This window comes from Phasianus colchicus, chromosome 1 (assembly GCF_987193195.1).
Source record: "Phasianus colchicus chromosome 1, bPhaCol1.hap1.1, whole genome shotgun sequence".
Lineage (NCBI taxonomy): Eukaryota > Metazoa > Chordata > Aves > Galliformes > Phasianidae > Phasianus > Phasianus colchicus.
Genome location: NC_143436.1, coordinates 180,073,150 through 180,086,851, shown reverse-complemented (window position 1 = coordinate 180,086,851; position 13,702 = coordinate 180,073,150). Strand labels below are relative to the sequence as shown.

Below are 13,702 nucleotides of genomic sequence, written 5' to 3'. Positions count from 1 at the left end.
GTTAATATCTTTAGCGAGTGCTACTAGTGAGCATAGTGAACAGCAAGGAATCGACTGGAGCTTCTCACTCAGAGAGTTGTGGTCAATGCCTTGATGTCCAAGTAGGGATAAGTGACAAGCAGCATTCCTCAGGGATCTGTACTGGGACCAATGCTATTCAGCATCTCTGTAGGAGATGTGGACAGTGGGATCGAGTGCACACTCAGCAAGTTTGCAGATGACACCAAGCTGAGTGGTACAGCTGACCTGCCCGAGGAAAAGGATGCCATCCAGAGAGACCTGGACAGGCTTGAGAAGTGGCCCACAACTGCCTCATGAAGTTCAACAAGGCCAAGTAGAAGGTCCTGCACCTCAGTCGGGGCAATCCCAAGCACAGATACAGGTTGGGTGAAGAATGGCTTGAAAGCAGCCCTGAGGAGAAGGATTTGGGGGTGTCAGTTGATGAAGGACTCAACATGAGCTGCCAATGTGTTCTTACAACCCAGAAGGCCAGCTGTCTCCTGGGTTGCATCAAGAGAAGTGTGACCAGCAGGCCAAGGGAGGTGACTATGCCTCTTCCACTCTGCAGTAGTAGTACCCCATCTGGAGTACTGCATTCAGTTCTATGGCCTCTGACACAAAAAGGATATGGAGCTGTTGGAGGTCCAGAGGACAGCAACAGAGATGATCAGAGGACTGGAGCACCTCCTCTACAAGGACAGGCTGAGAGAGCTGGGTCTGTTCAGCCTGGAGAAGGGAAGGCCCTGGGGACACCTTATAGAGGTCTTCCAGTACCCAAAGGGGGCCTACAGGAAAGCTGGGGAGGAACTTTTTATAAGGGCAGATAGTGACAGGATGAATGGAAATGGTTTTAAACTAAAAGAGGTAGACTTAGACTAGATATTAGGAAGAAATTCTTTACTGTGAGGGTAGAGAGACACTGGAACAGGTTGCTCAAGGAGATTGTGGATGCCCCCTCCCTGAAAGCATTCAAGGCCAGGCTGGATGGGGCTGTGAGCAACCTGGTCTAGAAGGAAGTGTCCCTGCCTATAGCAGGGGGTTGGAACTAGATGATTTTGAAGGTCCCTTTCAGCCCTAACCATTGTATGATTCTGTGATTCTATGAACACTTTGCAATGCCAAACCACAGCCAAAGCTTCTAAACAAGTAAATTCCCTGACTGATGTTCTTTTTCACTGTATTCAAGGTAAGAGCAAATAAAATATGTTTTATTTTAGGAATATACCTTACTGACACACATCATGAGTTTGTCAAGACATCAAATACCTTCTACAGAGAGGAACAGCAACAGATCTCCTGTTTTGAAATAGAAAAACAAGCAAAGTTTGTATATGGAAAAATATCTCTGCTAATTTCAACCTATTGAACCACCTGATGGTTTGCTTTTGCACTGAAAGAATCCTGTAACCCAAAATGGCATGTTATTCCTCTGAATCTTCTCCTGAATGCAGACCAGGCTGCCAGGAAATCCACCTACATACAGTCAGCTGGACAGCAAAACTTAAAACAGGTCTGGGTTTTGGTCTTTGGCAGAAGGAGCTTTCTATCCACTCTGATAAGGAGAAAAAATTATCCATTGCTAACTTCATTAATATAAATTACAATTTTATCTACTCATAGTGCCACGTTGTATGCTTTTGTCAGGTGGAATTTATTGTAGTGCAAGACTGCATTGTTATGATTGCTGAAAGCACAAAGGAGCCATGCTGATAGAGATTGTACTGGGTGGACCTTGCACTGACATGCAGACATGAATTTGTATGAAAAATAAATTTATTTAGTAGTCATTATTATTAGTTATTTAGTAGTTTCTTTGGTTCAGAAAAAGAAGCTGTACAACTTGACTCATTAAATGGGCCCCCATTCCCCACAGATTTTTTAAAAGTTCCCTCTGTTTCGTAGCAGAATTCTATCTTCAGGCCACCCTCAGCAAATCTTGGACTAAGTTGCCATTTAACAGTATTCAGTAATGAAGAGTTCATCATCCACAGAATTGTTTTCGAAATGATTAGCCCAAAACTTATTGCAGCACAGTCCCTTTATTTCTTACCCTGTTGCCAGCAGGTAGAAAGAACAATCTCATCTTCCTTGCCACAATCTTTTACACATTTGGAGAGTTCTGCAGAACTTTCTTGAAACTTTTCCAGGCTGCCCTGTTTCTTTCATGCATTCCTGTTAAGTTCTGTGTTTTAAATATTTGGTCATCTATTATTCCTCACTCCTTGATTTCTCCAGTTGATAAACTTTTTTAACAGAATGTGCTCCAAAGTACATTTCTGATAAGGAACTGCAGGTGCTAAAGAAGTGTGGAATCATTATTTCAAACACCATATTTTTGGAAAACCTTTAATGCATACCAGCAGGATATTTTCCAAGTCAGAAACATGATTGACTCATGTTCCACTGATGGTCTACTACAAACATCAGCTCTCTGCAAAACTATTCTTTGCTTCAGAACAGTTTTCCACCCTAAAATCTTGCAAGTGCTTAGTGTTTCAAAACACTACCATTTACTCCTTCCCAAAGGAAGTCTCAAACTGTTTTTGTTATAGCATTTCTCCCAGTGATAAGGATCTTATTGACTTCCAAGCCTATCTTCCCAAGTATCTGCAGCTCCTCCCAAATGCATAGGGGTTATCTTATATGCTAGATCTTCACACTTTAACAATGAATCATTAACAACTATCTTACTGCTATATACAAAAGCTTTTATCATGGCAGAGACATAAATTACTCCTGACAATTCTGTGTTGCAATGTCTCAGTCTTCTATCAGATGACAGTGGTATAATGATTTAGTAGTCAGTTTGTTCTACCTGCACTTGTGTGTGGATGGGCAAGTGCAGGTTTTGTTTTTGTTCATTTGTATTGGAGAGATTGTGGAAGCTCCTTACACTACATATTAAGCACTCAGTCCTTGGAAAGGATGCAACATCTAGAGAAGGGTTGTGACTAACCATAAGCAGGTATTATGGTAATGATGCAACATACAATAGGTTTGAAATGTTTTCCACACAATAATTATAAAAATATTTTTTCTGGCACCTGTCATTGCACTGACCTTAACAAACAATGGTGTTTGATTAATCATCCCTGTTCCCTTGTGAACATGACATAGCTGTCATGTTTGTCTTTCAGTTGGAGAAACTCAGGTTAACTCTGTACTAGGACTGCCATAATATGTTCAGACCAAGTGAAAGGAGTCCTATGACAAGAGAAATGTTGACGGATACCAAATAGGCAGCAGATGTTACAGTCAACCCATCAAAAGAAGGTGTAGCAATTCTGCTGATGTGTGGATTGCTTGGAGGAGGCAATCTTTTGTTGTCTTAAAGAGTGAACCTCAGTCCTGCAAATGACCTGCAAAACATTCGTAATCACTTTTTGTGATCCTGAACTGTTTTAACATTGTTGATTTTTATTTTATTTTTTTTTACCACAGCTGACTGTAATTGCCAAGAAGACAGCAAAGATGCATGTTATTCAAGCAAGCCAGCTTGCCCAGCACAGCCTGTCCTCTGAAAAATGCTGCCTGCTTCAGACTAGTGTCACTGCATTTATTTTCCTGGCTCCCACGCTGGACTATGAGTGAAATGCTATTTGATTCTCAGTAGTGTGCAAAATACACTGCTGTTCAAACAGCAGCCTGAAACCAGTGCTTTATGTGAGCGGCTTCAAAGATACAATGAAAAAGTAAACACCATTTGAACATACATAGTATTTTATTCATCCAAAACCTCCAAAGTAATTCACAGGTCTACCGTGTATGCTCTCCACCAGTTCACTCTAAACATATTTTCTTAAACTGTATGCCCTACTGACATGCAATTTACCAGAAAGGCTGATGCAAGCATCTGACTACCTGGCAGTATGCTTGGAGAGGATTTTCTGTTATGAAATGTCTTATTCAAATACAGTGGATTACAGTGAGCATTGCACAGACAGATGAAAAAATAAGATTTGTGTTAGTGTTGGTGATTTACAGGGCAGGAAGGGAGGAGTTGTGTACGATTTTGTGGCCAGTTCTGAAGATGAATTTTAGGGTAGCTGTGGGGGATCAGTCATGATAGTGACAGTAGGTGTAAGCTGAGTTCTCAGAGGTGGAAAGTCAGAGATGTAACTTGTTTTCTCAGTTGAGTCTGCCAGTTAAATCTTAGCTCATTTCCAAGCCTACGTTATAAATATATACACATACATACACATATATATGTTTGTTGCTTGTTTGTTTGTTTATGGCTAGGCACGTGTATAAAGAAAATACCCAGGTCAGAGCTGGGACAACTTTACAGAAGATAAATATATTCTGTAAAAGAAAACAAGCTGAGTAGGCAGGACGAGGAAGAAAACATATGTAACTCCTGAATATCCTGAAGACCATTAGTCTTAGCTAAGTTATCGTGGTGTATTTATATATATATATATATGCTCAGTTATCATAGTGTATTTATAGGTTTGGTTTCAAGGCTTTTGGATGAAAGTTTAGCCTTGATGAAGCTAATGGTAATCCTCTGGTGATTTTAACCCAGAGGGATAATTCTGGACTGCCCCACTCCAACAATTCCCAGTTCGGATAGCACATCATTTGACACTTCATATCCTGGCTGTGCTGTACTTTACAGTAAGGAATCAGCCTCCTTTACAGACAACACTTCAGATTTGTTGCTTCAGACTTCAACATTCTTGCAACCTTCATTCTGCAGAATCTAGCATCCACATGCAAAAGTGTAGATGACACTGTATTTCAAGAAAGAGCACACAATTCCAAAACAGCATTGTATTTTAATCTGTATGAAATCTATTGTTTGTCAACCATGCAACGTAGCACACAGAAATAGGTGTAGAGGGATTAATTCCTAGTAAGTATCTGAAAAACATTATTTTGTTTTCTTAAAAAATAGCTGTTTAGTAACATATAAACAGAAATCTCGTAGACAGATCTCCATCTTCTGGTGGAGCTACAACACCTAATGCTACAGTTGGGTCAGAGTCCTCTTTTGGGTCACTTCCAGCAACTGTCCCAGTTGCTATCTTTTTCTCCTTGTATGATATCTGGTTGCCAAACTACAAGCTGAAGATAATTAATTAACCTTATCTTGTTGGTGTTGCCAGTTTTGGCATACTGCATTCCAAGTTCCAGTTAAAGGCACAATAGAAAAACAAACTCTCCTCTATGGAGAGGTTACATTGTTTATTGTGAGCCATTTCCAGCTAAAGTTTCACTAGTACAAGACTGATTTACACAACATATTTGTTCCCTAGCACAGATCACACATATGGCCTTCCACTATAGGCTCACAATGTCTGCAGGATGTATTTGATAGCAAAGGCAGTGTAACAGATTGAAAAGCAACCTGTGGCAGAAGGCAAAAATGCTTACAGTAGCTCCCAGCTATTAAATGTATTATTGCTGAATTCATTTTCTATTGCAGTAAACAGATTTTCATTAGACACGTTAGGCACATGTAGGTAATACAGAAAACGGACACCACAAATGTCCTTTAATTGTGATTTCAGAAGAAAACACAAATCTTGCTGTTACAAAAGAAATGTAATACTAGAGCACTGGGAGTTTAGATAGTTTGTTCTCTTTGTACTTGTACACAGAACAGTGCAGGAACTTTACCAAGCACAAATCCAATGTGCCAAACTTTGTTATTTAGAGTTGAATTAAGGATGTTTTTACAGAGCAAGTTTCCAGTTCAGCTCATTATTAATGACTTATGTTTTTGTTCATTCACACTTCTAAGGATGCTTTTCCTTTTCTTTCTGCTACCATGTTTAATGAACAACTTCCATCTGCAGTCAAATTGTAGCACTGGATAAGCACACAAGCAGTGGCAGCCTGCTCGTGCTCCACTTCCAGCGCAGTGAGAGGTAATGAGTCTTAACTTGGGCAGCTTTGCTTATCCAGAAGCCATAAAAGTATTTGAGGAGATGGCTACAAAAAGAAAACCTAAGGTAACAAGCTTTCCTCCCAAACAAAGGAGCATTATTAAAGCTAAAGAGGAAGAGTCAGTTTACTAGAAGCGTATTCAGTGTGCAAGCACTAAAGAAGTACATTGCATTGCTGCATGTGCTGCTATAGCTGCCAATGACAGGCATAAAACAGAATATGTTTTGAGACTGCTCTGGAGAGATGAGACAGACTCACATAGTTCAAGTTAATAATGTACAATTCACAACTCAGCAATGTGAACATTAAGTTTTCAAGATCCCCCTGACTTTTGATTGGGAAACTTTGCTATTTTGTCTATGCAAGTTGCCTGTAATTCTTGCTCATCCTACTGTAACAAGAGAAGAGATTTCAGTCTCACTATGTAGAATGCCACAGAGACTGGGAGTGGTTTGATCCAGCTACTTAAAAGGTGCACCAAATCAGAACTGAAAATTTTTTTGAAGAAAAGTTATACAGGATGAATAGGGGAAAAAAAAAGATTGATGGAGCACCAATTGTTATGAGCTGCTGCATACCATGCTCTAAGTGTTGAAGCACTTCCTCTGGAAAAGAAACAAAAGAACCAGAATGAAACAAGGTAGTTTTTTTGACTTTACTGGGGGAAAAAAAAAAAAAAAAAAAAAAAAAACCACACACACAGAAAAACACTGCTGAAGGAAGCCCAGTCGAGTAAAAAGTCTCATCACCAAATAAAACCTACCGTACTGAGATTCCTCACAGAACGCTGGGGAGAAAAAGAGCAGGAAACCACAGTGCCCTGCCTCGTTGGCAACAATCATTTGGTGCAATTTGTTTGCAATCCCTCTGTCTGTGTGGCACTAGAGCTTCTCATTCCCACTTTTCAAAAAGTGACCATCACAGCAGGAAGCATACTTGAAAAAGGTGCAGCCAAGAAGGCTGATCTCTCTATTTGTGGATACAGGAATACCAAAGTAGCTCATGATCTTAAAACCTGCCTCAATGGCAGCTTCCTAGGGAGGCTATCATTAAGAAAAAAAAAAAAATGCCCTTTTGTTTTTATCCTTTTGCCAATTGTTTTCTGACGCCTAAGTAAATTTTGAAGGGACCTGGGAAGCCAAGCAATCATGGAACTGAGGAATTATTTTAGAACTGTTGTTTTCCCAGAATCTTTCAGGCAAACTTTTAGCACTAAGTAACACAACTCAGCCAGATTCAACATCATGCAGATCCCAGATACAGCAAGCATAAAAATAGTAAACGTGGTTTTCTCAGTAGGCCGAGACACAAAACAATCCACTACGTTGGGGCAGGGCCACGCATCACACTTCACCAGACGAGGCATCTGGTAGCCGTCGTACATGTAGTAGAACACGTACATGAAGACTGCTTCAAAGATGATCCTGAAGAAGATGCTGCAGGTATATGTCCACCACAGGGGACCTCGAATATGAATCTTTTCATTTTTCAGCTCTTCAATATTAATTTTGTCACCATTTCTAAATCGCCTTTTCTTCTCGTGCCTGGTGTAAGCCACGTGCATGGCCACCAGCAGCGCAGGGGTAGAAACGAAGATCAGCTGCAGGGCCCAGAGTCTGATGTGAGAAATGGGGAAAAAGTGATCATAGCAAACATTTCTACACCCAGGTTGAAGTGTATTGCAGACAAAATCTTGTTGTTCATCTCCCCAGACTCTCTCTGCAGCCACAACCAGGATCATGATACGGAAGATGAACAGGACTGTGAGCCATATCTTCCCAATGCTGGTGGAGTGCTTATTGACACCTCCCAGAACAGCCTGCAGAGTTCCCCAATCCATCTTCTTTTCTGTGTTCTTTCACCTGCAAGATGACATAAAATACTAAATAATTACTTTCCAAGCAGCAAAGAATCATTTCCAAACTTTCTATAAGCAAGAGGATTTCCTAGCATTCACTCAAGGCGTAGGCAAGTTCAAGTTACATTAAGTCTATCCTTACATTTATGTCTGTGTTAGTGGATTCAAACAGCTTAATAGACTCTAGACTCTCTCTATTCATATATTTATGATGAGACTAGCATACTTTGATATTTTTCTAACTAGGTTTTGGGTAGGAAATAAGTTATACCTTCAAGCATTTCCTCCCTGCATCCCCCAAGCCCTCTTTCCCTTTCTGTGGTAGGCTCTCAGTGCACTTTCCAAATCTATAGAAAATGATATAATTATATAAAATAATCTTGACAAAACAAATTATTTTCATAGGATTTCTTTGCCAATGCCAAAGCCTTAGAAGGCTGGGTGGTTCTTGCCTTGCCTCCAAGGACTACTGGGCCATCTCCAAAAGAAGCCCTACTTCCTCCCAGATGTCTCCAGCAGGTCTGCAGCTCAGACACATCCTTTACTTGGCAGAGCCTTCATCTCTAGGAGTACAGCATCTGATTTCACTGTTGAGAAACCTCAAATCAACTCTGTCAGGGTTGTGCACATGCAAAGAACCAATCAGCAGGCACAGGACAATTCTGCAGAGCCTGCCCTTCCACATTCATCACTACCTCATCCAAAAAGGAGATTAGCCAAGCTAGAGGGCTGAGAGCATAATGCCCTCAGCTGAAAAGTTTACATTGATTTCCTAGATGATATCACACCCCAGTTAAATAAGAGGTCAAACATCAGAGGAGTTCCATTTCTGTTCTCCCTTCCTCCTGCTCTTGAAGGAAATTCACCATTCACCCTTTGACAGTTAAGCTGAAGTTTTGCTGAAGGCAGAGCTTGGTTTTAGGACTGGGCTTTCAGTGCTCAGCAGCCATTTGGAAGCTACCACTGAAAGCTTCAAATCCACAGCCAGGAACTTGCATAGCTGGTCCTATATCTCCCAGGGGCAGGACTCAATCTGCCATGCAGAAAAGCTACACAGGCTCTGGACCAGAACTCCTGCTCCTCTTGGTGCAGGCAGCGTGCTTTGTCGGGCTGGTAAAGTCTTTATAATTTGCTAATTCTCAGGTAACAGCAAAAGAAAAAAAAAAAAAGAGAGAGAAGGAACTCCTTTACCCCACTGCAGTTACACCACCAGAGAGGGATGCACACACCCGCGGCGCTGGCCCAGCCTGTACAGACAGGCCTCCAGGCAGGAGGGAGAGGTCACGTCTACTGTCATGAGGAAAGGTTACGTTGGGTAAGGAAAAGAAAAAAAGAAAAAGCCTCGAAAAGGCGGCTGGAATTCCTCACGCTTCTTGTGTTCTCGTTGCAGAATGGCAGCATTCTGTGCAGCTTTTTATGCTGATCCAAAGTCACGGCTGTGGTCAGATAACTGCGCTTTCTGTGAAGCATTTCCTCTCACCTGTCACATAGCCATTAAAACACAGAAATAAAACGAACAAAATGGGGCTAACTATCGAAGGACAGTAACCACCTGAGGCGAATCCCAGCGGGACGAACGACCCGGGCTCCAGGTGCAGACTCACACCGCGGTTCGGAAGCCGCAAGTCGCGGAGGAAGAAAAGAACACAGGACAGGACGGGACCCCCCTGCTCCTCCCCACGACACAAACGCTGCGACCGGTTGCGGGGCGCCAGGCAAACCCCGCCGCACGAGAAGATCCCCGCCCTAAGCCCCAGCCCTCCGCGGGCCTCACCTGGAGCGGCGCGGCACGGCGCAGGTCCCGGGCTGCGGTGCCAGCGGACGGCCGGTCCCAGCCTCGCCGTCCCACAGCTCTCAAAGCCCTCCCCGCTCCACCGCCGCCGCTTTTAACCCGCCCCGAGGCCGCCTCTCTCCGCCCGCGGGCGGGGCCGGAGTGCCCGTGGGGCGCTGGCGGCGGAGCCCGGCGGCCAGGTGTGGGTACAGAGCTGCGTGGCAGCGCACGGCGCTCGCCTTGCACTGCGGGATGCTCAGCGCTCCCAGCGCACGGCGCCCGGGGAAGGACTGCACGGTGCCTTCGGCTCGCTTCTAACGGCGCTGCGACCAGAAGCCCTGCCGGGAAACAGCGCTGTGTGTGAAACAGCTGAGCGGTGGTGGAATGCCGTGCCTGTGGCTGCAGGCATAATGGGGTCTTGTCTAGGGACGTGAAAGCACCGCTGGAAACGGTGTGTTCGTGCGTTGAGGTGAAGATCTGTCCTGAGTATTGCACTGTGTGGCGTGTCTGGAAGGAGAGACGCTTTCATCGGGAGTGATTTAAATAAATAAGCTCGTTCTAGTAATTTGCGTGGGTAGAAAGTATGGAAAGCCAGCGTTTGTGTGGGTCTGTGGGTCTGCAAAACGCCCGTGTGAGTTTGTTCTGTAAGTACAGGGAACAGGCAGGTGTGTAATGTCTTTAAACATTAATAAATAGAGAATAAATGTCTGGAACAACCAGACAACTCTGTTTTATAAAACTATAGCAAAGTTTGATAGTGGTAAATGTAAATGCTCGAAAGAAATCCACACCACGGTGCTGCTGTAGTGGCTTTCATGTATAGCCAAACCAGAACTGTGGTAAAGCTGAGGGTTACTTTTATTTCTTTTCATCTTCTTTTGCTTGCCTTAATGTGGGAGGTAGCACAGAGTGCTTGATGTGGGAAGGAGAGAGGAGTCCTGCAGAGACACAGCCATTGCTCACCTACTGTGGGGAAGGGTCGTTCTAGTGGCAGTAAAGCAATGAGTGCCACAGTGTATGTCTGTACAGAGCACAGATTCCTGCTTTGTCCCCACCACTAGGAGTAACGGCTAACCCCTACTCTTCTGCCCCATGCACTGCCCAGTGCAGCAACTTGTGTCATCAAGGTTCCATCAATCCATCTTTAAAGCATCGTCTGTTCAACATTTGTCATGCAGGAACTGCTTTATACTTTCATCACACTCATCACAAATTTTTGCACCCCACTACCTGCTGCACCTACACTTTGCATATGCATAGAGCAGAGTTTTCTACTGTGTTCTCTGCTATTTCCCTATTCACCTTTCAAGCACCTCAGACGTGTGAACTGATTTTTTCAGTCAGTCCAAGGTTCCTTCCTGGGACATTCTGGCTAATAAAACTGATGCCTCCTGGAGTACATGTGTGCCTATACACTTGAACAGCTATACTTTGGATTTATTTTCACATCACATATTACACAGACATAATGGCCCAGGTTGGAAGGGACCTCAAGAATCATGAATCTTCAACCCCCGCCACAGGCAGGGCCGCCAACCTCCACATTTAATACTGGACCAGGCTGCCCAGGGCCCCATCCAATCTGGCCTTGAACACCTCCAGGCTTGGGGCAGCCACAGCCTCTCTGGGAAGCCTGTTCCAGCACCTCACCACTCTCACATTAAAGAACTTCCCCCTGACATCCAATCTAAAACTTCCCTCCTTCAACTTAAAACCATTTCCCTTTGTCCTGCTGCTATCTTCCCTTTCAAAGAGCTGTAGTATGTAGTGGTTTACATCAGCTGATACTGAGGTTCATTTGCTATATTGTCATCCGGTATGAGCAACTGGACAACATCTGCTATGCCTCATGGCCAGATTTAATTTTGACTACCACAAAGCTTCAATTTTTTAATGTGCTATACATACTATTTTGATTTTTCCCAAATCATTAGTGTGGCAGACTCCATATCTTTCACTTCTGCTTAAAGCAAGGCTCTTTCTACACCTAGCAGCTAGTTGTTGTGTAAAATTATTTCTGAACTGGAAATGTAGCTATAATTTATACAGCTAAATTATATTTTGGATACAGTCTTCATTTCTTCAAGGCTGAGCCGAACATATTCTACACCTGACTTTTCTCACCAGCATCAGCAATAAAAGCACCTTCACAGTTCAACTCAGCTTGTGTAATCAGTTTGTTTCTACATTAATTCTTCACTCACTCACTTTAGTCACACCACCACACTTTAGCAGCCTTTGAACGAGCTGTTCTTACTCCTTTGATATCATTACACACATATTAGTGTCAGACAGACCCCAGAAAAAACAAGCTGATGCTGCAAACATTGAGTTTTTTCAATACTCGTAGTCCAGTGCAGACATCCCTGCTTCTTTATCCCTGTATTTGCCATTCAAACTATCCAGGAGGCTCCTGGAGAGAGATGCAACACCCGGCTCTCCTTCCATGAGTTAGATCTCCCTTCTACCAGACTTTTCCTGGAAATGACTCTGCAAAATCATCACATGGAACAGCATGGGCACCTTCTATTCTGTTGGCTGTGCAGGGTAGTGGGGAGGATAAACAATTTTCAGTCGGCTGTAAACCATAAAACATGTTTTGGGAGAGGGTAGCAGGGTCCCTTCTCAGAGAGGGCCCCATTTCACCTCCAGCTGCATCACGAGGATGCCCAAGCATCCACAGACAGAAGAGGGTTTATGAAAGAGAACTGTGACTTTCTTTGCTTCTGGTACCACTGTCCTTCGCAAATAATCTCCCCTCAGAGGAGGGCTGGGTGTGGGGTACAGGGCAGAGAAAGGGGCAGCCCTTACTTTGTGCTAATTGCTGTCCTTTGCTATGCACATTGCATGTTTGTAAATGCATTGTTTAGGCAAAGTTTTATCAGGTTTGCCAAGAACACTTGAATCTTTAATGCTTATCCGAGGAGCTATTGTTCTTCCATATCTCTTGGAGCACTCAGCTTAGAAGAAGCCCACATTAGTTTACTTATTCGGAGATAAGAATAGGAAGAAGCCAATGGGTAAGCACAGGTGACTGAGGAGAGAAGTCGCTAATGGCAGGGTTGATGGAGCAGCAATAAAACTAAGAACGAAGGGTGGGCACTGCCAGTGCAGTGTGGGGACATGCTGGATCGCAGCAGGGAGTGAAGAACTGGTTCTGTACATCCCACAGACGGGAGGGAGAGAGTGGGAGGGAGAGAGTGGGAGGAGAGCTCTGGAATTAAAAGTTCTGTAAATAAAAGGAGTGAGTGGCAGGGGCTCAAGGGGAAGGGTGGGGAGAGTAGGCAGCATCCAACAGTGATGGGTGATTCCTCTGTAGAAAGCAGGCTGGATCCATCCTTTGCTTTATTTTAATTCAAGCACACTCTCTTGTTCCTTTTGTCAGTATTCAAATCACTGACTACATGACTAATCCAACAGTTCACTGAGGTCTCAAGTGCAAGTCCTCAATCAGATTAAAAACAAGAATGGTATGATTCAGTAACGACTTGGTTGCACCTGTATGTGCATCACGCTAGTCAAGTCATTTCTAGAATGCAAATATAGGATGGGAAACATTTCCTCTTGCTCACCACATCAGCAACAAAGGAATCGAACTGGACTGGGGAAGAGTCATGAGGAACTAAATAGTTATGGATATCCTGCTGTTGAAAAAGAAAGAAAGGGAGGGGAAAAAAAAAAAAAAGAAAGAAAGAAAGAAAGGAAAGAAATGGCTTTTACAAAATGCTTTCTGAGCAGAAGCTACAGTCAAGCCCATTCTAAAACATTCCACCAACAGATCTGCGCTGGGTTACAGCTGTGGCCTGTAGATCACATGTGTGGGTGGCTCTCAGAGTCAGCCTTTTGATACCCCAAGTCTAGTGCTGATCTTTGGCACAAAGCCCCTTTGAAGACATAGGAGATGTGTACCAGCAGAGTTGTAAGAAATGAGGACAGGATAAATTTCCAATGCACACTATTCGTTTTTTGATTCCTCAGTTCTTCTGTGTTTTCCAATTTTAGACATTTTTTTCTTTTGTGCAGTTCTACTACTTGTCAAATTTCCACCCATCCCATCAGTTGGCTTCTTCAAAGCTCAAGGCAGAAGTTCTCTATGGATATTCAAGAATGGTCTCCACTGCAACTGAGGGGTGAAGATAATTGAGCTCCCTGCAAGGTGGTCAAATACATAATTTGGAGAA

The 13,702-nt window shown here is 43.3% G+C and overlaps 1 protein-coding gene across 2 annotated transcripts; it reads right to left on the bottom strand.

The window, feature by feature from the left end:
* Nucleotides 1-4,811: 4,811 nt before the first annotated feature.
* On the bottom strand, nucleotides 4,812-9,597 carry LOC116244231 (gap junction beta-6 protein-like). Of its 2 annotated transcripts, XR_016471098.1 has the most exons (3): nucleotides 9,525-9,597; nucleotides 6,656-7,754; nucleotides 4,812-6,497 (listed from the first exon to the last, which is right to left on the bottom strand). XR_016471098.1 is itself a non-coding variant. In XM_031615805.2 (2 exons), exon 2 carries the CDS (start codon nucleotides 7,730-7,732, stop codon nucleotides 7,055-7,057), a length of 678 nt encoding a protein of 225 aa, XP_031471665.1. In that variant the 5' UTR covers nucleotides 7,733-7,754; nucleotides 9,525-9,597; the 3' UTR covers nucleotides 4,812-7,054. The 2 variants fall into 2 exon arrangements, 1 of the variants encoding a protein (XP_031471665.1); XM_031615805.2 differs by having other exon boundaries at nucleotides 4,812-7,754.
* Between the last annotated feature and the right edge of the window lie 4,105 nt (nucleotides 9,598-13,702).